This window comes from Manis javanica, chromosome 5 (genome assembly GCF_040802235.1).
Source record: "Manis javanica isolate MJ-LG chromosome 5, MJ_LKY, whole genome shotgun sequence".
NCBI classification, from domain to species: Eukaryota; Metazoa; Chordata; class Mammalia; order Pholidota; family Manidae; genus Manis; species Manis javanica.
Window position 1 is genome coordinate 131243861 of NC_133160.1, and position 27946 is coordinate 131271806.

At 39.3% G+C, this 27946-nt stretch overlaps 1 protein-coding gene across 5 annotated transcripts in view; it reads right to left on the reverse strand.

Moving 5' to 3' along the window:
• The window catches only part of KIT (KIT proto-oncogene, receptor tyrosine kinase), a 76186-nt gene that overhangs the window by 5554 nt on the left and 42686 nt on the right, over nt 1-27946 (reverse strand). For 3 of the 5 annotated variants that reach the window (XM_017651776.3, XM_017651779.3, XM_017651773.3), the window contains 12 exons: nt 25958-26147; nt 23687-23802; nt 10925-11039; nt 9116-9309; nt 7850-7956; nt 7629-7755; nt 7246-7350; nt 7041-7151; nt 5686-5836; nt 3738-3829; nt 3110-3237; nt 1956-2078 (listed from right to left, as the gene is read on the reverse strand). In XM_017651776.3, coding sequence (XP_017507265.2) covers nt 1956-2078; nt 3110-3237; nt 3738-3829; nt 5686-5836; nt 7041-7151; nt 7246-7350; nt 7629-7755; nt 7850-7956; nt 9116-9309; nt 10925-11039; nt 23687-23802; nt 25958-26147 — 1559 coding nt within the window. The remainder of the gene's footprint in view (nt 1-1955; nt 2079-3109; nt 3238-3737; nt 3830-5685; nt 5837-7040; nt 7152-7245; nt 7351-7628; nt 7756-7849; nt 7957-9115; nt 9310-10924; nt 11040-23686; nt 23803-25957; nt 26148-27946) is intronic. The other 2 variants (XM_017651780.3, XM_017651781.3) reach the window with 1 other exon arrangement.

Sequence of the window (27946 nt, forward strand, 5' to 3'; positions counted from 1 at the left end):
TTGGGAGGGGCAAAATTACACTCTTGTTTTCCCTAGGTTCTAATTGAAGTTTACCATTTCCTTAATTATGAATGAAGGCATCAGAGCTCTGCAGTCCCACATGTATCTGTGACTCTGTCACCCAGGGCAGTCACAGAGACCTTCATCTTATTACAATGTTTACATGCATCACCACTTTGAAAGTTCTGGGGCCCACAGTTAGAACTTGTCTTCCTGTGTAACAAAAAAGCACATATACTGATGAACCACATATTTGCTTGTTAATATTTTGATTATGGTGTTTCAATTTGGTATCCTACGTATTTTCTAACATGCATTTGGAACGGCATTCTGCCAGGCTTCTGAAAGGGCCAAGAACTCAAGCAGAACAGAAGAACTTTTGGAGCAACTGGCACAGCAAGGAGATCTCAAGTGACTATCATGTAAATTGGGGGGTGGTAACATGTTGTGTGAATTTCCTTGCTTTAAACTTGTCCTGTGAATTCTCTGTACCCAGTGACCTAATGAAAAGTGATCTGTGATTGGTTAGTTCAAAGGGCTTGAGCCAGAGTCCACAATCTGGAAGCCCTGTGAGGCTAACCCAGGCTTTTAGTTCGAGCTAAGCTCACTAACCAGTAACAAGCTATTAAGAAGCTGCAGTACGACCACTGTCATGACTACCTACCTTCCCAGTAAGACGCCTACAAAGAGTCAGAATGGTAAGTACCACATAGTGCCAGCCACAATGTGCTGAGCACTGTTCTCAGTACTCAACACACCAACTCATTTAATCCTTATGACTTTATGTGACATTATTATTCCCAAGAGGAGAAAAATCAAGACTCAGAGGTGTTGAGTAATTCTTGCCAAATATCACACAGACACTAAAGGATAGATCCAGGACCCACTACCTTCTTCCTCTTGACCTTTTGTTCATACTCAGGTTTGGATAAGAAACCGCTTTTTGTTCTTCCTTCCAAAAGTGCACCAGGATGGACAGAACTAGGTTTTACTAACCTTCCTAATGATAAAATCTAGCCTTGGAGGAGATTTACCAGAAATGGTAGCTTTGATCAGGAAGTAAACCAAGCAACATTTCCATAAAACAAAGCAAATACACCTTTCCCACAGAGATGCCACAGTGATAAAGGAGAGGCATTACATTATCAGAAGGCACACCAACAGGTACCTCTAGGAATAAATCTGGGCTGTAGAAATGGGCCTGAGAAAATAGACATGGAAGAATACATATCCAGGACTGTATGGTTTCCCATACTAATCGGGTACTGCTCTGGAAATCATGGACTCTGGTTTCAGCCTCTACCAACCAGTGTCATCTCAGAATTAGTGATGTTTATTGTTAATATATATTGAGCTTTAGTTTCTGCATTTCTCAAAATGCAAAGACACTGCATTCTAATGCCTTGGTGTTGTTCTAATGATACAATAAAAACTGGCAATGAAATAAAGCACTTTGATATAAAATCACTGTGTTCTATAAGCCAATTATTACTTATGAACCTATGTAATAAGCTCTCTGTTGATATATGAGATCCAACACCACTTTATATACCTAATTCTGAATATTAGCTTAGATTTTCATGTTTTTTCACATAGCACACCAATCTCAAAATAAAATTCTCCTGCTGTGACCTTCAGGTCCACATTTGTTTCACTTGAACAAAATCGAATTCATTGCTATTCTCAGGCTTTAATGAAAATTAAAGCTATTTCTGTTTCCTTCACATGCCCCATAATTACACAATTAGAATTAGGCATTCTATTATCTGAATGTTAGTTGTAGTAATGTTCAGCATACCATGCAAATTTTGCTGACGTATACTTAATTTGACTGCTAAAATGCATGGAAACTCAAAGGTAGGAGCTGCATTAGGAAAATTGTAAAAAACAATTCTTACAAAGACTTGAAACAAAAATCCTTCACTGGACTGTCAAGCAGAGAGTTGGGTACTCACGTTTCCTTTGACCACATAATTAGAATCATTCTTGATGTCTCTGGCTAGACCAAAGTCACAAATCTTTGTGACTCGACCATGAGTAAGGAGGATATTTCTGGCTGCCAAGTCTCTGTGAATACACTATTAGGAGAGTAGGGGAGGAAAGAAAACCTTTAAATTTATTTTAAACTTTTAAAGACTGAAAAATATGTTTAAGGCTAGAATGCTGCTTATGTTATACAAATTCAATATTTTGGCTTTACATTTAAACTATTTGGTACACCAAAAATAAATCTCTAAATTATGTTTTTAATGATGTTTCAAATCTGTGTCTCACATTGTTAGGACCTTAATTGCTATCATCACTTACAAAATCAACTTGGATAGATGCTTTTTTTTCTTCTTAGGACCGGTTTCATTCATAGGAAGACACATTACAAATAATCTTAAGATTTTTTTTAAACTGAAAACTCCATTTGCATGCTTCCTTTTGAATATCCTTTACAAAGTTTCTAAAATGTCATTGTGACTTCAATTTGACATCTCCCAAGGGCAGAGGGAAGAGGCTCTTTACTTCAGCCATCTCATATCCTTTTGTAGTTTGGTAACTGTTTGGAAATGTCACCAATGACAGCTATGTGTAGGATGGATAGTCTCATTCTAATCGGCTGGTTACCAGACTGTTCCTTATTTTGATTCCAGCATTCTCCTCCCATCCCCATCTCGGTCCCAAATATTTATTATGCTCTGATTCCTTCTTCCACCACACTTCATAAGCCACACTTGCAGTACTTGGGGTCTAACTTTAAGAAAACCCATGTGTATACTTCACCAAACAACTACATGAGGTATCCCCGCCTTTTGCTGATAAAATAATTTTTCTCTCTTTTCTAAGAGCAGCTCTTAAATCCTAAAAGCCCAGAGTCTTAAATGAATTCATTGCATATAAAAAATATTCATAGAAAGCTCATTTAGACAGGCATGCACTTTAAAGCTTATAAATAAGAACAGGAATTCCAGAGACAGCAGTTGCTACATGAAGAACTAAATTTCCACTGCTTTTGGGTATTATTCTTCAAAATGACACGGCATTCTAACTATGGCTCTAAAATGCTCCATTCTGGGGGAGAAAGAAAAAGACAGGCTCATCAGAGAACCATTCCCATACGTACGTTCTTTGAAGCAAGGAATGCCATGCCCTTCGCCACCTGATAAGAAAAGCTTAGCAAGTCCTCCAGGTCTAGGGCCAACTCGTCATCTTCCAGGATGGCAGGAGTCACATCCCTTTCTATGTATGAGCCTGTTAGGAGGAGGAGGGTTTTCTTAGCAACTACAACCATAAAGGCCAGGAAAATAAAAGACAGTGACTTTAGCATTATTAAAGGTGTGTGAACTTGCAGGCAAATCACCTTCCCAATGTTGAGGAAAGGTAGGTGTTGAATCACACAGTTACCATTCACAATCCCAGGCTAGGTAACAAAATCTTTAGGGCAGAAAAGTGGTGAGTTAATATAAAAATGTCATCTGATTTGAAAAATATATACTTGATACATTTTGATATGCAAAATACATCTTTGATAGGCATATATTTTCATATATGCAGCAACATGCTCAGATACAATAACATGGTCTGACCCCTAATCCCCACTTGCAATCCTTAACTGCCACTGACGACTGGCATTGTCGTGGGACCCTGGTGTCAAGGAGAACCAGTCAGTGCTGGAAATGGTGTTACATCCTGTAGTGGTATGAGAAACTCTCTGCAGATGAAACTGCTTTTATTGTTTGGTAGGTACCCACCTATTCTCGCAGATCTCCTTTTGTCTGCCTTGGTTGGTACAACATAAGAAACACCAGGTTTCATGTCCATGTACTCATTAGTACTGTCACTGCTGGGAGAGATGAAACACCCATCAAATCAGGATTGAACAAAATGAGAAATGTGGGAGAACCAACAAGGCGGGCGCTATCTCCCCACTTCCTTTGTCATGTAACAGGCTGGGTTTATTTGAAGAAAGTATTGCCAAGTTTGAACGAAGAAAGTCATGTTCAGTAAGATGAGTTTTTAATATTCAACGTTAGGGTCCAATCCCCAGGAATTAGATGGCCTTTCTTGTGCTCAATCATACATGGAAGTCGGGTTAGAAATTTCCCATCTCTTGACACCAGGGATTTAATGGGAAACAGAGAGCCAAAAACATTATCCCACATTACTTCAAACTCTCTTAATTAGCCCCTAGAGAAAAGATGAAAGAGACAAGAAAGTCACAAAAACAAGAACTACTGAGATGTGTTATGGGGGGAAGGCAGAGATTGTTAACATATAGCGACTGATGGAAGGTTTAAAAAAACCAAGTCTGGTTCAGATAAACACCAATAATTTGGATGATTTTCTGAACCATCTGGACCTCTTGAATCTGCAACATTTGGCTGGAAAGTCTTCAAGATTTCTAGTACTTCCTGCTTCTGATTAGCATAGAAACACCATGACAACATTCTTCAGAGTGTGCTGGTGGTTCCAATCCCATATGGGATCCCAAAGCACAAAGAACACCATACAGGCTTGAACAATTTAGGCTATTATTTCAGAAAGTTAAAAAAAATATATGTGGGGCCAAGGTTTTAGAAAAAAGGCAAAGTAGCCTATTTATTCATACAAAGAGCATGTACTCTGGAGAAATGAACAGAAGGTGGCTTGTACTCTATTTTACTACCACTTGGCACTACTCGAGTTTACAGGATTGAAAAGCAAAAAAGCTTCACCTGGGGTTTAAAACCAGAGCCAGGGGTACAGAAAAATGACTTTCAGAGGTAAACTGCCCATCAGTAATATTTACTGAGGTCTCCTTGTGGGCCTGGAGTTAAATTTAGGAGACAAAGTCTTGCCATCTCAAAATGTAGGGGATAGAGTGAATAAAAATGAGAGGAGAAACCCAGCACCCAACTGCAGAAATGTAAAGTACGATGACTATGATTTCTGTTGGGCTGGTGATCTAGGAACTCTTCCTTAAGTGATGGATCTTAACATTTGCAAAGAACAGGCATGGCAGAGAATTCTATTCTGGTTTAAACCACACTAATTCTCCTTAAAGGAACTTCAAGCTCTTTATACATTGTTCAAATTCAAAATAGCATCAATGATGAAAGAGATGAAAATAAGATAAAGAAGTTCTTAAACTGTGCTAGAGTAGTTGTGCCTTTTCACAGCATGATGAGCTTTTTCTTAAAAAGGGCAAGGTATATAGAAATAAGTCAGAGTACATGGTGAGAAACCTACGTGCAGATATGTTCAGAGCTCTCCACCAACCTGTTAAAGGTTTTAAATGAATTTACTGTTACAACCTGACAGGCTTTTAGCCTTTTCCCTATAAAGAGTACCTTACTGTAAAGATGCATATTGTACCTAACTCAACAGTATAAATGGAATGACACATGCAAAAACAGAATCATGTTAAGAGAAATGGGTATAGAATTCATTTAACTGAATAGAACTAGAAAAAAAGCCTAGAAAAAAAACAAAGATGCACTTAAAAAAATCAACCAACATCCAAGTTCAACACAGTCTGAACCTTTAAAACCCCTATTTGAACTCTCTAAACTGTTGATCACATATAAATGACTTAATAATTCTGATTTTGCACCTCAAAGTATCTCAGTTCATTTTTTTTTAAATCAGCCTTGATTGCAAACACTTATGACCCACATAGCTGCCTGTCAACAGCTGACTGTTTATGTAAATCAGTCTTACCAGGAAGACTCCTTTGAATGCAGAAGGTTCTTATAAAGTGCTGCTTCTGCGTGATCCTCCTGCTTTGAGCAAATAAAGGAATCACGTTTTCTTCTCAAAAAATTCAAAAGATCACCATAGCAACAATATTCCGTAATGACCAGGGTGGGCCCTACAAGCATATAAGAAAAGGTTAGAAAGAGAAGAGATATATAGACAATCCTGCCTTCCATAAAAATACTACCCAAGGGTGATAGTGGCTATTAACATACGGGTTCAGTGATAAGCCTACTTAGCACCAATACAATCTTATCTATTAACATTGCTTTGCAAAGAGCAGCAGTAAAACTAAACAAACCAGCCCCCTTTTACCTGAATTTCTAAGAGATGTTAGTGTTTGAAGCCAGGCATGACTGTTGGTTTTATAAACGGCAGCTACTGCTTTCAACATTATACTATTATCTATCAAATTTTGTACATGAATCCTTTGATTTACTTCTGTTTACAGCAGAGTTTCATGCTCTCTCAGGAACATTATTATGGAAATGATGAAGAGCACAAACTGTGGCATAATGGGAAAACCAACCACCGGAACAGCCAGCTGAGACAAGAATGGAAAGTGGGTGAAAACCTGAAATGATGGGGTTCACCTGGTTCTGCACATGCTCGTCAATGGATTTTTAGTGTTGTGAATGCCTAAAACTGCAGCTCTGAAGTTAAGAGGCAACTAATTAGGCAGAAATTTTCATGAACAATTCATGATGTGGTGAAGCAACACTGATGGGGGTTGTTTTAAGAAATTATAAAAAGCTATCAACTTGACTGCATGTCTCCAGGTCTTGAAGACCACTTTATATTACACATCTTTGTTCCTTTAGACCAAAATGCTTTCTGGAAATATCACAGAAATCCTTGATGGGAGGCCTGACTAATGCTTCAGAATTAGAAATGTAGTTTTTACAAAAGTGAACCGTTTGCTTCATTTGGTGTATATTTGAGAGCTGGTGGGCTTAAAGGACTACTTTTAATTATAGTATTATGCATATGAATGCTAACCTTTAGTGGCTAGAATGAGCCAGCAAAATATAAAGCTTAAAAGATAAAACAGAAGCTTTCTGGATGAGACGAGACATTCCTGAGATATTCAAGAGGTCAATGTCCATGCATATAACTAGGTATGTTCTGTGCTGTCCAACCCCATGATGATAAAACTAAAATATACATTCTTAAGGACATTTTCAGAGAGATGAATCTAGCAAGTAGTAACAACCTGAATAAAATTCTTGCAAGGAGTTTACAATCAAGCATTGTCAAAATCATGTTAAAATTTTAAATATTTTGACAGATATTAAAAGGTGACTTGGTCATGGCTTTACCTCCAACAGTGCACGCTCCAAGAAGATTGACAATATTCTTATGATTGCCGAGGTAACTCAAGACTTTCAGTTCAGACATTAGGGCTTCTCGTTCCGTTAAATGGGCGCTTGCTAAAATTAGAAACATCTTATTTTAGCAAAAAACAAATTTGGTAAAAAAACAAATTTGACAAACGAATGCTGAGTGCACTCAATAGAAACTTACGTTTGAGCATCTTCACAGCAACGGTCATGGCTGCGTCTGACTTAATCAAGCCATATGCAGTGGCCTCCACGACTTTTCCAAAGGCGCCTGCCCCCAAGGTTTTCCCTATAGAAAGGAAGACATCAAAGTAAGTGGTAGTGGTTGGGGAGGGAACTGAAGGACCATTTGTATAATTTCAAGAACAGCAAAGGAGTTTAGGAGGAATTTGCCTAGATACATTTCCTTATAATATGCTCTATGCCAAGTCTATCAAGGGTGATGAAATTTCACAAAATACACTTAATGTGTTCAGGAAGATAAAACAAAGGAAGCTATAGGGGTTCCCTGAAATCACTGTTATATGTAGAAAAGGATTACATGGAAAGCCCCTGTTTCATACTGACCAAAACTCAGCCTGTTTCTGGGAAACTCCCATTTGTGATCATAAGGAAGTTGTGTTGGGTCTATGTAAACATAATTGTTTCCATTTATCTCCTCCACAACCTTCCACTGTACTTCATACATGGGTTTCTGGTAGGGGGAAAAAGGGAAAGATATATCATCTTTTAATGATTAATGTTTCAGTCACTATAGTGCTCAGGGTAGAGAACAAATAAATGGTCACCTGTAAATACTTGTAGGTGAGGATCATCACAATGACACACATTAAACCGGCTGCGATCACAAAACCCATCAGCAAAGGCGTGAACAGGGTGTGGGAATGGATTTGTTCTAAAATGAAGGAGAAACAGGAATCACAACCTATTAGCAGGGTGGGATCTTCACCACAACTGTCTAACCTCCAAATCACCTATCTCCCACTTTAAGCCATGGCAAGATTCAAAGCCATGTGCATCTCAGCTCCTTTCCTTGATTAGTATCTTCCCTTGTTATTCAAAGGAATCTTTTAAAGCAACAGCTTTAAACCAGACTACTATGGAAGAGAAGCTGAAATTTCTATAGCATAAAAATAATTTTATGCTCTTTGTCGATGAAAAACAACACCTGAAAGAACTTTGCACATGTACCAAATTCCTGCCTTGGACAGTCTTTAAGGAGTTTCCTTTGTGGATGGTTTATATTTTCTTCTTTATGTATTCCTGTATTTTCCAAATTTTCTACAATGAGCAGAAATTTTTTTCACAACTGAGGAAACATTTGTAAAGTGTTCTTTTCATTATCCTGTCTGAAAAAAAATCTATGAGAAAGAACAATGTAAAATTCTTCCCCTCATTACTCAAAATTTGAAAATATACCACTTTTTGGCACTCATCTTTGCCAACTCAAGAAAACAAGAAACTGAGCCCTAAGAACGTAGGTGCCCAGTTTCTTTGTCTTGTATCTACATACCAATTCATCAGTTCATCCAGAAGGATCATTTTACTTATGTTAGGAGAGCTAGTCATCCATGAATAAAAATTTAAAGATATTAAAACAGCTCACTAACATGACTTCATAAAAAGCACTGTTAACTTTCTGATATAGTATCTGGCAGTGTTAAAATAATTGTTTTAAATAACTGAAATTTTAATTGAACTTAAATTGTTTAATGGCCCTAATTGTTTCCATTTGCATATAAGATAAATATATTCCCCCATTATTCTCTACCCATTTAGAATGAAAACAACAGAAATACACAGTTCATTATACACAACACACACACACGTGTACACACACACATGAAAAATTTATATTACATGGTTAAAATTTCTGCATACATTTTGTTAATCAGCTAGTACAGAATGAAACTTAGTGAACTTGAAGACAGTAAGGTGCAATGTAGAAATTACCAGAAATGACATGGCCAGTGATGGAATGGACTTAAAATCATGACTGATGTGGTAGGACAGAGCCTAAACATCCCCTTAAATTGGATTAAAAAGAAATATACCTTTGCTGTTACCTTTAAATGCAAAGTTAAAAAAGGCAGAGCTCTTGCCCACATCATTGTAAGCCCTACACTCGACCGTCCCATTGTGCTTGAAGGCACTATAATCGATGGAGCTTTGAACCACTAGTTTTCCAAATGGTGATACAGAGGAGTTTCGTATCTGCACATCCACTGGCCCAACGGGGACAGAACATCTAGGGAAAGAAAAGAACAACCCAGACTTACTCCAGGAAAACCAATCATGCACACCTGTGGCACGTTTCGTGGTCAGACATCTCCTTTTACAACCCAGAGTGTCTGATGGTGAAGGAGCATGTCTGGCACAGTAAGCAAACAAAGCTCTGTGGGAGACAAGAGGGCAGTGAGATTCTGAGGTGCGGTGTGGACTCAAACAGCTATTTGATTGATTTCTGACAAGGTACTTAAATGCCAAGACTCAGTTCGTACAGCTTAAAATTGGGGTGGTAATAATAGCCATTGGGAGGATTATTGAAGGATTAGAAATGCATGAAGAGGTCTGGCACACATCCTGGGACACAGCAGACCTTTAGGAAATAATTGTGAGCAAGTATGAAGGGCTGAAAAGGAAGAGCAAAGAGGAGAGGGCCATGGAGTCTACAAGGATGAAGACAGGGTAGCCCCCAAAACCCCAGAAGGGAAGACCCTGGGGCTCCGGTGGAGGGTTGTGCTGCAGGTGGCCAAGACCATCAAGAGTCAGACCCATGCCCCTATTTTAAACTACCCCGCCTCCCCATATGCCCAGCAGGTTTTCTATTCCCTTTCCATGCCTTATTTTTCTCCTTAGCATTTTACTACCTGTAAGATGCTAGCTGTTTAATGAATAAAGATGGGCAAAGGGGAAATAAACTACAAACTTACAAAGCTGGGACTCAGGCATGCTTTGTTCACAAGACTGATGTCCAGCACACTGCTGGCACTCCATATTTGTTCAATAAATGACTAACTAGCAGGGTTGCTTCCACTGGGGACATACTTTACAGGAGTCTTGAATCCTTCCTACGATTCCCCAAATAAAACATTCCATTAAAACTAAACTGAGAACAACAATCCTATGTAACCTGCTCCAGCTTATGATGAAAAGGTCTATTCTATGAAAAATAAAATTTCTATCAGCATCCTGACTATTCAGTTGAGATGTTACACTGGGCTTTTAAAGCCTGAGCACAGAATAGAAGTTGATACATAAAAAGAGCAGTGTTGACCCCGTTTTCATCCTAGGTAATGTGAAAGGACAATTTAAGGCTAAGAGTGGATGCTGAGGGCGGGAAGCTCAATGCCAGATGTGCTCTGCTCAGGGGCTGGGTGCCTAATCACGGAGAAAACCTTTTAAAAACACATAGCTCACAAACGCCGTATGTATGTTGTAATTGTACGATCATTACTGTTTAGTAACTTGGCAATTAACACTGGAGGTAATTTTTTCATGTTAACTACAGCCACATTTCCCACACACATTACCTCCTGTGTATAGAATGGAAATCTAATTACTCTGTCCTGGAAAATTGCTTTATCTACCTGTAGGCTAGAAATTGCAAGATAGATCCAGAAGATAACCACCAAAACAGAGAAGTCAACTACCAAAACAGAGAAAATCATTTTTCAGCAAACAAAATTAATGTTTACCAAGAAAAAGAGAGCATTTATGTCCTCTAAATAAAGCCTCCTGGATGGAAAAAAATAATAATCAAAATAAAAGTTTAAGGAAAAAAAACCTGAAAACATTTCAAATTTAACTGAATTTAGTCCTTTCCTTATGCATGTTAAATAGAACCCAAATCATCATCTCACCTCTGCTCAGTTCCTGGACAAAAATACCAATCTATTGTGGGCTCTGGGAATCCAGCGGCCACACACTGGAACACGCCATTCACAAACTTGTCGTGAGTCAGGATTTCTGGTTTTGCTGCAGGAAAAGGGAAGAGCCATATGTCAGACTGCTGGAAAACCTCACCAAGACTCACTCCACTCTTTCTGAATCCTTGGAACTTTCTTGAGGCTCAAGAGGACCCTGAAGGAACATGTTGTTCAAAGGGGAGGATCTGAACTAGTGAGTAGAAGGTACAGGGGGGTGCCAATGTGAGGGTCAGATCAGAAAAGACTTTCCCTGGCAGGGGTGCAGGCCCAGTGTGGACTGTCTGTCCTGAGATGCAGGGTCCCCCAGGACCCCCTGCTCCAGGGATGGCTAAAGCAGAGGTCACAGGACCACCTGGCAGGGTTTCTGTTTCCAGTGAGAGGGAGTCTGAAAGACAGCTTCTAATCAAGACTTTAGAATTACAAAGTATTTTAAAGGTGGAAATCCTGTTTAAAGACCTTTTGCCATCAGGATTTCAAATGAGTGAACCTACCATAGGAATGTCAAGTTACTGTGGGGTCTGGAATAGATGAAATTAAGAGGAATCACAGGAAAAGGAAGCCCCCCCACCTTCTCTCTTTCTCAGGAATTTCCTCTTTTGGGAAGTGTGGAAGAGATGGTGCAGATAAAAGCGCTGAATCACCCTATTTACAGAGAAGCCAAAACATAGGAGTAAAATATAACATAGGTTTTTAGCTCCACATTTTTATTTCAAATACAAGATATGGAAGAAAATTAAACAAGGAAGTTCAAGAGTTTCATTCATACATGTTAGCTAAACATGAGTACTATCAGGGAAAAAATAAATTTGTATCAGCAGGAGTGCTCTAATTTGACATTTCGGTGTAACTACAATAATCAACTGATACTCAATCAAGAATGCCCTCAAGCCTGGCAAGTTCTTGAAGTTATTTCTTAAGTGAAAGGAAGATGAACTAACGTTGAGTTGTTCCACCAGTAATACCCTTGAGGGATTCTAACCCTTTGAGAATGAGTAACCTAAACTGTAAGTATCTGCTAGCAGGATAGTGAGGCACTCACCCTGTAACCTCAGTACAGCATCAAGTGCACAAGCCTGTGTAGACAACCATGGGGGGCCACATGAGGGGAGACAGACCTGCACCCCGGCTCTGATGCATACCACTTCTCTGCCTGCTATTGGGTTTCCTTGTGTGAAATGGGAATAACAACGATACCCATGTCATAGCACGCTGTGACAATTAATTGAGATGGAACACACAAAGAACCAAAATGATTCATAGAAATGAAAGATATCAGTAATTTTTAAATTACTGATGTAATTATGATTCAGTTATTCTTTTCTATTCAGTGTACCCACCCTCCTTGGTTAATCAAGTTTGTGACCAATGAAGTTAAAATGTGTTTGCCACTCTAAATATTCTCCTCAATGATCTAAAAATTGCATCTTTAAGACAATGTGATAATGTGTATGTGTTTCAAACCAGTGCACTGGAATTTGACATCAATTATGTTGCCCCTGTTAGAAAAAACATATGTGGTGAGAAGGTCAGATCAGGCACTTAGGACGCTTATTTCCTCAAAGAAAGGTAACTGTGATAATGACATCTTTGTAGAACAACCTCTCAGCACCTCACCTCCTTGTAGGCAAAATAGCTTGGCGGGGATCAGAGTGCCCACATGCATGTCACACCCACCTGTCACTCAACCTGGCCCTGCTGATGGGCATGCCATTTGGCTCCTATACACAAAAGAGCAACACTCCAAAGCAATCTCAAGGTAGGAGCATCCTTGAGAGTTTGGATCCGATGCCAGCTTTCACAAATAGAGCAAGAAGACAAGCCACCGTCTTGCGAAAGCATCCATCTGGCAAGTTTCATTTAATTATCACGGGCAACTGTGTGATCGGCTGAAAAGTAGGACATAACACAAAAAAACAGCGGAACTTTAGGAGAATGCTATTGGTGGGAGACTGCAGGCGCCATAAGGCAGGTCTTACTGGATTTAATTCAAATGTCATCTCCTTTCCCAAGCCACCCTCAACTCTCCAAAGCCAAGTTGGTGGGTCTGTCCTCCCTAGTCCTGCAGCACTTTGGGGCACCTGACACTCATACAGTGTCTCGGTTTGTCTCCTCCAACAGACTGTATGTTTTCTGGGGCAGGAATCACATCTACTGACTGGACCCTTGACTCCTCGCAGGGTCTACCTATGGAAGACACACAGTAAGAGCTGTTAAATGATTAAGTCCCCTCCCCGAAGGAACAAGCCCATCAGATTTCAAAGCTTCCAGAGTCACAAGCTGGGACCTGGAAGAATAGCCTAACGGTGACTTGCCTGTGAAGAGGCAGTATGTCTGCTGTTTTTACAATAGTGGGCCATACATATTTGTACGTATATCTGGTCATATAAGTTTCTTATTTCTTATATTGAGATTAATGATAAGAGGGAAAGATCTACATGTAACTGGCAAAGATAACTAGATAGGGCTTAAATGGAAATCAAGTTCCTAAGACAGACTTCCTCACCTCAACATTCCTTTGTCAGCCATCCTTCCTACCACCATATGATGGAATTTTAGTAGAATGAATCAATTCAATAGGAAAAAAAAGCTAAAAGGATACCTGAAGATATTAACAAAGGTTATCTCTGGATAGCAGAGTTATGGTCAGTTTTTATTTCCTTCTTTTGACTAATTTTCTAATTTTTTATAATGAAACGTGTAGCTAATAATGAACTATAAAACACTTCTTAATTTAAAAAATTGGAGCAGCTCAAAATTACATAATCAATCACATTTAGCTCTGGTTACAAGTGCTCTAAGAGCCAAGCCTTCCAGCAGGACAGCTGGTAGCAGTTACACAAGGGCCAGGGCTGGCAAGGGGTGCAGCCTGGCCGGCCTGCTTGTTCCTGTGTGCTGGTTCCTCAGGCAGATTTTGAGGCTGACATCCCAGGTGGGTCCTAACTGGAGGCTGGCAGAACAGCTTTTGTCCTGCCAGTCCTTAGGCTGGCCAACTATGCTCGGAGGGCCCCCACACTTCAAGGTGCACTTGAAGTACTAAAAGGTTAGAATGCAGATTCCTGGACCCCACCCCTCCAGAGATTTCATGAATTGGGATCTGACCCAGCAATGTATATTTTTAAAGTACCCCGAAGGGACCTTGATCAGTACTGAAACTAGGGTGAGGCAGGAAAAGCACCTAGTGTGCAAAATAAAGGCACTCACCCTCAGGGTCTTGCAAATATAAGGCTGCATGAGAAAATGGGTACCTCCTTAAATTTGCCCTCTGGGCCCCTCTCTCACCTCACCCTAACCCCAGCCCTTCCCTAATGTCCGTGAAGGGAGACCTCCTTCTGAAAAGGCTGAATTATGCAAGTACATTTTGGGCTGTACATGGCAAGTTCTACTGTGAAAATGTTTAATGCATAAAGAGTGAGCCAGGTACAAATCTGATTCCTAAAAATGAAAATCTGGGCTCATCTGCATTTTGTAAGTGCCTCAGTGCACTGTGTAAGGCATTAAATATGCATCTTGCTTTTAAAGATACATAACTTTCTGCAATTCACCAGGTTAAATCTGAGCTGTGGTTTTTTAGATATTCTGCAATCAGCAATACACCAAATGACACATTCCCTAATTCCTCCCAAGTTGGAGGTTTAGATATGCCTAAGAGGTGTATAAGTCATGTGTTTCCTGCAGAGATTTAAAAAAATAGCCTTTTTCTCCTCTGAAAGCATTGTGGATTTGAGTCATTCAGTGCTCCAACAGCATGGATCAGCTGGTAGGCAGATTTCAAAGTGCTTATACCTCATACCTCTACTGAGAATACATTGCTTATGCAATTAAAAATCCTAGTCATTTGCTGATTTATCCCACAGATATGTGATCTTGAAAAATATTACTTTTCACCACTATGTCCATACAGAATATAGGAACAAAAGGAATTGTTAAGAACACAGCACAGATTACAAAGGCTTGGCAGGGGGCAGGGGTGGAGTGCCAGGAGGAAATACACAAGTAACTGGTGGGGAGGCATTTCTGAATACAGCTCTTCTCTCCCAGCCTTGTGCTATAAACACACATTTGCCCGCACTACAATCAGCAAAGAACACAACTTAAGTCTCCAAGTAATAGAAGACTAAAGAGAGATCGTAAGCATGTGTGTTGTTTTTCTGACTGTAGGTTTGCTGGTGTTAAATGGTAAAGCAGCCACGTTCTGTAGCAATTTGTCAGTATCCTGGTTTGGGTCTGGGTCCAATCTACACTCCTGCCTTAATACTGTTAAAACAAAGGAACTTAAATCAGCTAAAATAAGAATATTTTTTAAAATTCAGGTTAGCTGTTACTCATAAAAGGAATATTCACTTTTAAAAAATCCCCAGAATAGATACTTTGAAATATATTTTCTTCTACACAGTTTTAAAGATTGCCAGAAATTGGTGTATGGGCACTTTAATAGAGCTTTGCTTAACAAATGAAATAAAACTTTAACTATAGTCTCCTGTACCTAGCTATCTTTAACAGTGGCTATCATTAAAAAAAAAATCTTTCTCCTAATGAAGTGATATTCTAAACTAGAGGCATACACAAACTTTTAATGCAAAGGGTGAGCTGGTAAATATTTGAGGCCTTGTGGGCCACTGCGTCTTTCTTATAAATATTCACTTCTGCCATTGTACCACCAATGTAGCCATAGACATATAAACAGATGTGCACATTTGTGTAATTTGAATTTCATTTTCATGTCTCACAAAATCTTTGGATTTTTTTTTAATCATTCAAAGAAAAAAATTCTTAGCTAATGGGGTCATTCAAAAGCAAAGTACAGGCTGAATCTAGTTCAAGAACTACCATTTGCCAATCCCTATTCTAAACAGCTATCAAAAAAGGTCTCCCAATCCTAACATTAAAAAAAAAAAAAAAAAGATTAAACTACTTGGAGAAAGCCTTCCTCAGCTAGAATCACTGTGCTCAGTTTACAGGGAGCACCATTGCCACGTGCCCTAGACACAGGCGGGGATGCGTGCATATATCCCAGCTGCCCAGAAGCACCTGATGAAAGCTATTTTTCTATTCTGTAAAAGTAGTGAATTCATTCTGCCACTTAATTCAGGAAAGGGAGGAGATAGGTTATTGACATAATGCCCATGGAAAAATTACATACCTATTCTTGGATTAATTTAAATTTCCACTAAATTATAGGTGACTCTGCATACATTTATAAATTAAGGGGGCTAATTGGATGTAAAAACATATATGGCTCAACTGGAAAGGAAATTTCCATAGAGTGGATGTTCCACTAATATGAAAGGGACTACTTATGTAAAATATGTTCCAAGTTTGGGGATCAATCCTAGCACAAGTTTACATGCTTACATAATCTAAACCTGTTTCTCCTGCTTTTCCACCATAAATGTGAAAAAATGGGCAGCCCACACCAACAAAGGGCCTAGTAATCTAGATAGGTTACCCTATTCCCTAACAGGCTCAGTAGTAGGTTCCCAACTTAGCAACACGTCCTGGCTGACCAACTTTCCTATGAGACATGAAGGAAAAATGATACGGACAGCTTCCTAAATTTGTTCAGAACATATGAGAATCCAATTCTATTTTAGGAGTAGGTTGCCATGATATCCCTTTTTTCTTCCAATTTAAACGCCTATAACAATTCTTGCATCCACAGAGATACTCTTCGTAAGGAGAAGGTGATATTAAAGTGTCACATCAAAAACAACACTCATAACTCCCAAGCAATTTAAGAACAAAAACTCATTACAAGTTCAGGAAGAGAAAATAAAAACAGTTCAGGCACTGTCAGGTATCACACAGGAACACCCATTACCTATAATAAGAGTAATGTAAAAAGATGGGCAACTCTTCTTACACAGATTAGGTATCATCTGAGATGATCTGAGAATTATTCCTTAATGTCAAACTGTCCCAAAAGACCATGTATCTTCCATGACATATGTCAGAGACATGGGAGCATGAAAGATAATGGCAGATGATAACCTTACTGACCTCCACGCACTTAGGCTAGGTCGTTCATTTGAGATTAAACAAGATAATCATGAACTTCAAGTGATCGTTCAATGGGTTTCTTTAAAAAGAAAGTCACATCATTTCAGAGTCCCACCTTGCACTCAACAATGTCTCAAAATTGCATTAGACACAGGTTAAAATAAAGAAGTTAGCAACTAACCATGCAATAAGATATAAAAATGAGTTTGTAGAAAGAGTGTAACATGGAAAAATTGAAAATGCACTCATTGTTCAGCACCAACACACAAGACTATGAAGCAATGACTTCATTTTTGTAAAAAAAAAAAGGTTAAAAAATGGTCTGGAAGAATATAATATATAAGAGATATATTAGCAATGGTAATCTATAAAATATAAGTAAGTATTAAAAGGTGCAATTAAAATGACTCTCATTTTTGCTTATTTATATTTTCTAGTTTTTCTATCCTTCACATAACACTTTTATAATAAGAAAAAACGGTTTCAATTTAAAAAACACATTATACAAATGTATGCAAAAACCAGGCTACATTCTGGTTACTGTGGTAGCCTTATAGCAAAGTCTCCAAAGCAAGTGAAAAAGTTGGAAAGGAGCTCTATTCAGCACTAGCATGATTTAACATCTAAGAATGCTCATAGTTCAATATAGGTGTAGGGCTAACAGACTCTACCTAATAGGTGAACACAAAACACTTAACAGCAAAGCCTCTCAAGCAAAACTCAGTAGGTAGGTGTGTTACATACATAAGTCTTAAGAATTTTCTGGCCTCTAACACAAGTATAGTTTGGACATTCAAATGTTTGGGAGGTCCTGTCACCTTTAAAAAATGGAGATAGAAAGGCTGACAGGTTGAGAGGTAGGAAAATATTTCTACCTTCCAAAAAGGCAAGGTTCTAGAAACTTCACTCTCATTATATGAGACTCTCAAAAGGCACAGACCCAAAGCCCCAAAACTGAGTGGTTCCTGAAGGCAAGCCCACCGTTCTTATTTTTCCCTGGGTAAAGGTCCCTTAGACCTCGGGCCAGATGGGTGATCCAGAGGGCTGGCTGACAGGCAGTCCAAAGCCACCTATTAACATGGCAGGCAAGACCTGTCTGCCCTCACTGGCCATGTACTTTATTTGCAGAGTTTAAAATTTATTTATAGTGGCTTCTCACTCAGAGAAGGAGAGTTTAACCATCCACAACTGGATTTAACTGTGACCAGAATTACATAAAAGGCAGCCCAGATTTTGCAAATGTAGCCAAAGGTAGACCTTCTCATTAAGAGACCTCATTCTGGGTGATTTATTGCTTTTGACTCATTTGGCTATACTGTATTAGCTATAAATAACTGCTCACACCAGACAGGATGTGAGTGTATGATACAGTGATTTAGAAATAATATATTATTTAGCACTTCCTTAAATTGTTTCAGTCCACTTATGGTTATAACTCTGCTGTAAGTGGAGTGAAACTGGTGACTTTTCGAAGTTAATTTGGTACAGTTCAGCAGTCACTTTGATAGCTGGCCTAGCTTAACACTACCTGGGTTCCAGATAAGTCCAGCAATGAAAGGTGAGCCTTTTAGTTCTCTAGACCTTACCTACCCTGCCTGCCTTCTTGTCATCACCCATGTACCACAGGACTCTGACTTCACTGGCTAAGTTTGTCAGTACAGGACAGACTTTCAAGGTTGGAGAGATTCTATTTATGGCCCCTAGATATTTCCCTCAAATATTAAATTCATAATACTGATCTGGAAATGCTATCAGATAATGTTTTGAAAAGTCCTTTTAAGGTTAGTTACAGGCAAGTGAAAACCATAATGAGATGTCACCAGCACCTGTTAAAATGGCTGTTATCAAAGACAAACGAGATAGCAAATGTTGGCAAGGGTGTGGAGAGAAGGGAAGCCTTGTGCCCTGTTGCTGGGAATGTAAATTAGCGCAGTAACTACAGAAAAAAGTATGGAGGTTCCTCAAGAAGTTAAAAATAGAACTACCTTATAATCTAGCAATCCTACTTCTGGATGCATAGCCCAAGGAACAAAACCATTACTTTAAGAGATATCTGTACTCCCATGTTCACTGCAGTATTATTCACAGTAACTATGGTATGGAAATAACCTCAATTTCCTTTGATAGATGAATGGATAAAGAAAATGAGATATGTGCATCATCCATACATATGTGTTGTGTATATATATATATCATACATGATATACATGTACATGTATATGATATATACATATACATACATACACAATGGAATATCATTCAGCCTTAAAAAATAAAGGAATTCTGCCATTTGCAATATGGATAAGCTAGAGGGCATCATGCTAAATGAAGTAAGTCAAACAAAGACAAATACTGTATGTATCACATATGTGGAATCTTAAAAAAAAAAGTCAAAATTAATAGAAAGTGTAGAAAAATGGTTGCCAAGGACAACCACCCCCAAGGGATGGGGAAATAGGGAGAGGTTGGTAAAAGGGTACAAACTTTCAGTATAAGATGAACAAGGTCTGAGCATCTAATTTGTAACACAGTGACTGTAATAAATTTACTAAGAAAGTGGAACTTAAATCTTTTCACCCTCTCCCAAAAAAGAAAACCCAAAAACAAAAGGGTAAATATGTGAGGCCACGGATATATTAATTAACTCAGTGGGGGAATCCTTTTAAAATGTATGTGTATATTAAAATCATCACATATATACTCTAAATATCTTACAATTTTGTCAATTATATCTCAATAAAGCTGAAAAAAAGTTACTGGATCTTCTTTAAATTCATTCCAGAGGTCTGAAAGACTACTGATTTATTCAACCTCTGTCCCTGATTATGTAAATTATTTCAGGATTCCCATGGGATTTTGGAAATTACAAGCCAAAATAAACTTACAAAATATTTACATGACTAACATTTAAATCCATTATTAAGTCTGAAATTTTTTAAAGAAACATTGGGTGGAGAGGGAGAAGAGCCAAATGGATAAACTGAGGATAAAATGTATGTTAGATCTTTTATTAGTCCTGGATCTGGTAAACACCTCACTGTGTAGCATTTACTGTAACCAGATAGACTGTAGGTTTCCAACTAAGTATCATACGCTGCCTACAGAATCTTGGGGATGTCACATTTTCCAGTATCTCCAGGAATTTTGGAAAGAGTAGTGCCTATTAAAAAAGCACTTCGGGGTAGTTACATAATTTTTAAACTCTGTTTCCTCTGAGTTTTGATGTGCAAGGGAAACAAGCGGCCATTTTCACCAAAGATAACAAACTTCTTTTTAGTACTAAAAATCTGGTTTTCATTCATCTTCAATAAACACCTGAGCAGTAATTACAGTAATACAAGTTCAGTGCAAAGAATCACTGATTTTGCTGTTCTTTTTTTTTTTTAATGGCAAATCAAAACCACATTTTTTCTTTCTGTTTTTATTTTTAAACTCCCATTAGTTTCTACTGGGATTTCTGCTCAAACATGGCAAATATGTTACAGCTGTTGGCCATTATAAACCACATTTAATGTCACTGAGCCAACTGAACAGACCACCTAAAATAAATCATGGTTGAGTTAAAGTTTTAAAAAAACAGTATTAAAACATTTTCAAGTTTAATATGTTAACATATTTCTCTCTTAACACAAAATGACAGAACATGATTTTCTTTAAAAACCTCCCACTTAGGCAATTAAAACACATACACACACACTCAATATCCTCAAATCTACATGTGGAATTTTTCAAAACAAATTAATTTTGCAACCATCAAACATTTATTCAAAACCATGGATTTTCATGTGCATTTCTCACAGCTGAATTTATTAAGCAGTTATGCATCAATGTCATTACGTAAAAGTAGCATGAACTTCTGCACTAATATTATGCAGTTATTATTCTGATTTCTATTAATTCTAATTTTTGCAGAGCACAATTCCTTTCATCCTTGGGGCTAAGCTTATTTACAGAATAAATTATATAGTAGATCTACAGATGTATTTGGCTCAGCGAAAATGTTGTCAAAATGGACACAACTGCTCTAATTTCGAGTTTTAAAACTATTTTTAGCTTTTGGCTTTAAAATTTAACATAAAAAAACCTTGCCCCATAATAGGTTTTTCAATCCAAAAAAAAATAAGTCAATGAAGAAATCAGCTAACTACATCTGTGACAAACGACTGGGACATACTTCACCAGAGGCAGGTGTTCTCAGCTTCACACAAAAATGCTACCTGTCAAAGCATTTGAAGATCAAGAAACCCAGTATGCTAGGTAAGTGAAAGAAATGCCTTCACAGTCAGTTCAGTTTGTAACAAACTGACATCAATGAAAAGACTTCCTGAAGAGATTAATCAAAGAGGACAGAGACTACAACTCCCTGGCTGCACACTGCCACCAAGCAGGAGCTCAGTACATGCTGGTGGGTATTCACCCCCAGGGCCCAGAATACGGAGAAGACCTCCTGTACCAACTGGGAGTCAAGGTCACTTGGGAAGATTAATGCCATTTCCTGTCTAGTATAAAACAGGCACGAGTTCACCAGCAGAGGTGATTAAGCTCATCTGTTGGATTGCAAATTAGTCTGGTAAGTGAAAAGGTAGCAATTTTGTCTCCCAGAGAAAAGTAAGAGTGACTTCAGAGATGTCTTCTGAAGTTCAGTGACTCACACCAACTGGCAGACCACATTGGTAAATGGAAGCATGGAAAAGGGAAGAGACGGATCTTCATGCATCCTTGGCCTTGAAGCCAGGGAAAGAGATACACAAATAGCACTGATTTTGTAACATTCCAACTACTGAGCTTCTCAAAGTGAGGTCTGTGGGACAGGCCATGTGCATCATCTGCTGTTACTGGTCCACAGGACTGAAGTACAGAAACTGAGAATAAGCATTTAGAAGCAGCAATTTGACAAAGTAGTATTTATATCTATTGAATCTGATAGGAAAAAAAATTCCAAGCTTGGATTTATATATTTGTTTTTTTTTTTATTTCACTTTCCTAGTAATTGGTTCTTACTGCATTTTGTAAGAAGTATTGATTTAGAATGAATTGGAAATTTTAAAAAAAAGGTCTCTTACCATAGGCAGTCTGAGAAGCATTGCACTTGAGAACCCAAAATATGATTTTGTACAGACAATATGCATATTATGCTTGTAAGTGTATTGATTTACCTGCAATCATCTCTTAAATTACTTGAATATTAAGGTTTTTCAGAAAGAGATAATTTTGCCCATGTATAACACACTAAATTCCTCTGATTATCATCTGAATTAATCTAGAGATATTTCAATTGCGGGCCAAAGAGATACCATATAATCAAAACTGTTCTGAGGAACTGAGATATTAATTAACATGATTCCCGGAGATATTGATTAACATGATTCCCTTGGGAAGGAAGAGTTCTGTGGTCAAACAAGTTTGGGATATAGGCTCAATCTCACAGCCCCCTCCTGGGGAGGAATGATAACACATCAGCATATTAAGGGTCCTGAGAAGGTCTGTAGCTAAGAAAACTGTCTCACTGCACGATGGGACCTTCTTTATCCAAACACACATGAACATGGTGTTCAGGCAACACAACTTCAGAAATGCTGGAATACTCAGGACTCCAGATCAGCTACCAAATACCTGTCCTGAGTAGTACTTACTAGCTGTTCCTTGTCTTCATTTGTAAATGGATCACACTACCCCTCCCCGCCACCTCCCATTTCTAAGCAGCAGCATCAAGGAGACAATGATCTAAAATCACTTCATACATCCATGTACTCCTTGAGGGCAAGGAATTAGCTCAGGTCTTTTTGTTCCCACAAGTGGTCGGCACAAAGCTGGTCTCTAGGGAATGTTCCAGGATGTCTCCTCACACTCCCAACCCCACAAATCCAGGATGGCTAATTCTAGCAGTCATTGTGTGGGCCACTCCCTAGGAATTCTGTTTTCGGAGGCCTCCTGTCCTCAGGTCCCCTTCTGGTGTGGTGTGGCAGGCACCTGCCTTAGAAATGCAGACAGATGCACAGAGAGCCAGAGGAGGCCCTACACTCGGCAAAAGCCCCAGCTGGTGCCATGCTCCCTTGGCCTAAACCTCTGTGCAGACACGTTTCTCCAAGATGCTGTTGGGGGTGCAGGCCACAGCAGGGCAGGACTCAGGTGTGCAGGCTCTCACGGCCACAGCCCCTGTACCACTTGCCCCCTCTCCCACGGTGCCCAGGTGGTACACAGTAGCCACTGGTTGAACTGGATCAATATTGCATTCACCTTAGTGGGAGAACAACTTAAACACAAGTAATATCACGACCAAAAAAAGAAAGCATTGTAACAAAGAAATCATGTCAAGGCTTAACAGTATCTCTTTCCCAACTAATACCATTATCCAGCTCCTATTTAACTTGTCTCCCCATTTCAATGATCAAAAATAATGCATTGGCCCTCAAACAACTGTTGTTTTTAACTTCTATAGCTCCTCTGTTTACTTCAAAGGCAGCACCCAGCACTTGAGCACCATCCACAAGGTCATGTGGTGGGTGAAATGTAGGACAAGGAATTAGTTTTTGTGACATTCTTCCAACCACCAGACCACAGGGTCTTTGTTAAGATCAAAATTATCATGAAATATTATTTACATGGTACACAATGAGCTCAGTTCTGCTGCTGTTACACACAAGCCATAACTTAAAATAACGAAAAATATAAAGATAAGGAACTCTTCGTTTTACTCACTGTTCACATAAACATTAAATGTCACGGAAGAACTGACGTCAGAATTGGACACTAGAAACATGTAAGTGCCTCCTTCGGTCCCCTTTAATCTGGTTAGATGAAGTTCACTCACATATCTACAAAGAAAGGACAATCAGTCACCCTGGATGGCCTGCCGTGGAGTCTTTTCCAGTTTCCCTCTGGAAATAACATGTCTTCATGGAGAAAAAATATGACCAAATTCATAGTAAGAAGATCCATATTAACAAATACACACACACACACAATTAATGTGAGACAAATGCCTGTCGTGAGTGAAGGCCGCCTCCCAGCCACTGCAGCCTCTCCCTCCACACACACACACACACACACACAATTAATGTGAGACAAATGCCTGTCGTGAGAGAACAGGGTGGGAAAAGGCCTTCTCAGCATGAAGGCCGCCTCCCAGTCACTGCATCCTCTCCCTCCTCCCTCGCTGTCCTCACACCTGCCTCCTTCTCTGCCTTGGTCCTTGGCCAAACTTGCCTGTCGCCGGTGTCCTGAACTCACCCACCCTGCTTTGCCTTAACGACGCTCACCTGGCAATTCCCAAGACTGGCACCACCCACATGTAGGTGTCTTCATGCAGGTGCTTCAGAGCCCCCTCATCTTCGTTCTTGCAACACCACCATCTCCTGGCTTCCCTTCTACCCCACTACCTCTTCCTAGTGTCCTTTGCATGATTTGGTATTCGAGCTTCTGTTTCACTGCAGGGCCATCAGATTCGGCTGTGTAGACTGACCACAGGTTCGCCTGTTGGGACCTGTTACTGACATGAGCTGGTGTGCATGGAGCGCCCCAGGGAGCTCTCCACCCATGCAAGCTGCACAACCACCTCCGCGCAGGCAGTGGCTTCCGACTGCCCTCTCCCACAGCACGTGCTCCACAGGCGATCCCCTTTCACTTGAAACCATATGCTGTTTGCTCACAACTTTCAAATCCTTATCTGTAGCCCAGATTTCCCTGTTGACACCTCCCTGGCAGGGCTATTTTGCATGCTCCCATCCTTCTTGCCTTGTGGGCCCCCTAATAATGACTCACACCTGGCAACCTTCCCCCAGTCTAGCCCTTGGGAGATCAGACCCACAGGGAAGCTGACTGCCGGGAGGGTCTACAGCCAATGAGGGGCTGAGCCATGGGAGGAGCTATAGTCCAGCGCCACAGCTCCCGTGGATCAGACTGCAGCTGACCTTTCCTCCCCTCACCCCAACCCCCAGGAAGGTCTCTTTCCTCCTTAAAGATCTCTTGCCTGAGGACTCCTGTCTCAGGCTCTACTTCTAGGGAACCTGACCAGGGATACTTCTTACCTGAGCTCTCCACTCAGGATCCAAGGGTCAACCTCAAATTCAACAGATCCCAGGCCACACTTGCTATCTTTGTCCGTCTTCCTCCTCGTCAACCAGCAGTGCCCCCTTGCCATTCAACCTGGCCGAGGTGCACAGACTCCCGAGTGCCCCTCTCCTGCCTCCCAGTCACCGACTCGCACTGAGGAGGTAGCGTGGCCACTTCCCCACCCACCCTCTTCCCTCCGACCCTTAGACTTTGGACCAGGACAGCATCATGTCTTACCTATATTCTTAAAACAGCCAACAGCTCCTGACTAGAAAAAAAATACAGACTCCATCTAGGCACCTACCTCTTATTAGCCCTTTGATCTTAGTCAAATTCCTTGTCATCTATGTCTCAACTTCCTCTTCCCCAGAAATAAGGGAAAGAAGAGTGCCTCCTCATGGGGTGTGCAGGACTAATACTGAGTCCACATACATAAGGTGCTTAGAGCAATGCACGCAGAAAAAAGCACCCACAGCTTACAAGAGTGTAATTACTGCTACTATTTTTATTATATATGTTTTCAAAGATCACATGGGAGGTCTCATATAAAACAAGTGGTGTTCACTGCATAGCCCAAAACTCCTTAATGATGCTTCAGTTTCTTAAAGTTTAAAAAAATTAAAGGTACTAACTTTCCTCTTTCTCTGAAAAGAAACTATTTAATGTGTCCTTAGTATCTTCTGGTCACTGATGTGAACTGTCCTCAACTCTGGGAAAGAACTATCGTCCACTTTACCAATGAGAAAACTGAGGAGCAGACTTTTTTGTGTGTGCTCTAAATTAAAGATTGGGATGAAGACTCAGGAAGCAAGTCCAAACTTCCTTCCACACGCGCCGTCCTCGCGTACACGCTGGCAAAGAGGGACCAGCCAGAAGAGGGGGGAGAGTGAAATCTGCAGGGCCAGGCCCCTTTCTTACCGGATGTTGCTTTCATTGTCAGACTTGGGATAATCTTCCCATTTATCCGTGGAGGTTCTGTTCATATATATCCACTGTCGGTGTTCAGGTTTGGGGTACGCCTCGTATTCAACAATCAGCTCTACATTCTCTCCATCGTTTACAAATATTGTAGTATTCATCATAGGGAAGATAGTAATGAATCCTTTATCTAATTATAACAGAATAAAACAGAAAGAAACTGTTATCCCCAAGTGCCCAACAAAAAAACCAAGCTTCATCTTTGGATCCCAAAGATAACTGGTTTCCAGTACTAACTGGCAATAACAAGTAAGAGAATTTAACAAGCCATTTTACATTTCTCTTTCCTCCTTTAATCACTGTCATGAAGTGAGAAAGGACACACACTTGAAACATTTATTCTTCCATCTCTATTTAAGTCCCACATGAGCTGTCATATAGTATCTGCTACTGCCCTTTAGCTCCCTACACATTCAGAATAAAAAATGGAATCCCACCATCATTCGTACCAATGGAAAAAGGATGAGAATGAAAAATCATCCAAAAGAAAACAATCACCTTCTTCTAATACCTAAATCAGAACTACCCCCTGACAGTGTTTAAGCTGTCAGGTTTATTTTGAGGGAATCAATGTTTCATCTGAATGCTACATTAAATTTTCAGGTTCTGAAGGTCATAAATACAACAATACTATACCATGCAAGACTTTGAAATACTACGAACAATAGTCACACAAATTATTTCTCTCACAATCACCACATACAAAACACTTATCACTAGTTCCTTCTGAGTTTTTTATAGACTAGTTTGCTCAATATATTTTTATGTCTATAGTGGAAGAGCTTCAAATTCATGAAGGATATAAGAATTATTAGAATCAAAAAACTCCATCCAAGTTGTTACATGATTTTTTTTTCAAGTTCTTCTGCATTAAGAAATTGGTGATACACTAACATTTAATCAAGTACAAACACTATGCCAGGCACTTCTATAAAATCTATTGTCTTTCCACCTTTGCACAGCCTTGGGAGTGAGAAGCTGTGTTTCTCAGAAGAGAAAATGCAGGCCATGTTAAAGTGGGGCGCATTAGAAAGTTAAGTGGTTCTGTCCCAACTCAAAACCAGGTCGCAGCCACCATGAAATCTGGTTTTCTCCACCACTCCATGTTATGTCCAAATCTTATTCCCAGCCCCTAAAGAAATTATGTTTCTCTTTGTTTCTTCCTGCTCCTGTCGTGTCCCAACCCCCTGCTGAAACAATACAAAACCAGATTCAGATTTCATGGCCCCAAGTCTTTCCAGTTATATAGTTATATTCTTGGAAATTGATGAATGGATTTTAAAAATTTGATTACATACAACAATATACTCAAAACATCCTTACTAATTGCTTTCTGGAGCTGAAGCTGATATATCAGCATGCTCCCTAATCAACTTAGCAAATTAGCACTTATGGAGTTTAATATTTTAAAAGCATAGCCTTCTATTCAAATTAACAAATGGTTTACGATCACGTTTAGGGATAAAGTAATACTCTTTCTGTGTGCTAACTCTATAATTGCAAGTAAAGTATCTTTTCCACATTCAGTCTGGTGAGATCCTTTCCATTATAACATGAGCAGAAATGCCCAAATTATATGACATTATTGTGGGATAAATCACAGACCTTTAACATTTCTCCATAAATTATTGAAGAAACATGAAGGAAAGTAGAGAAATGAAAATAAATATTATATCATTTTATTATTGCTCATGATGATGAATTTCACCATCATGCATGTATTTAATCAAAGTCAAGCACTATGAATATGGTTGCATTAAAGACAAGAAAAGACTAAATTCAAACAATACTCAAAAAAGTGTATACATGAAGTAATTTTAAAATTATTATTTTCAGTAAATCAAAAAATCCAGTACTTCACTACACTCTTTCATTAAGCAGATGCTTGAAAAATAAATATTTAGTGAGATTTCTAGAGTGGGGAAAAGG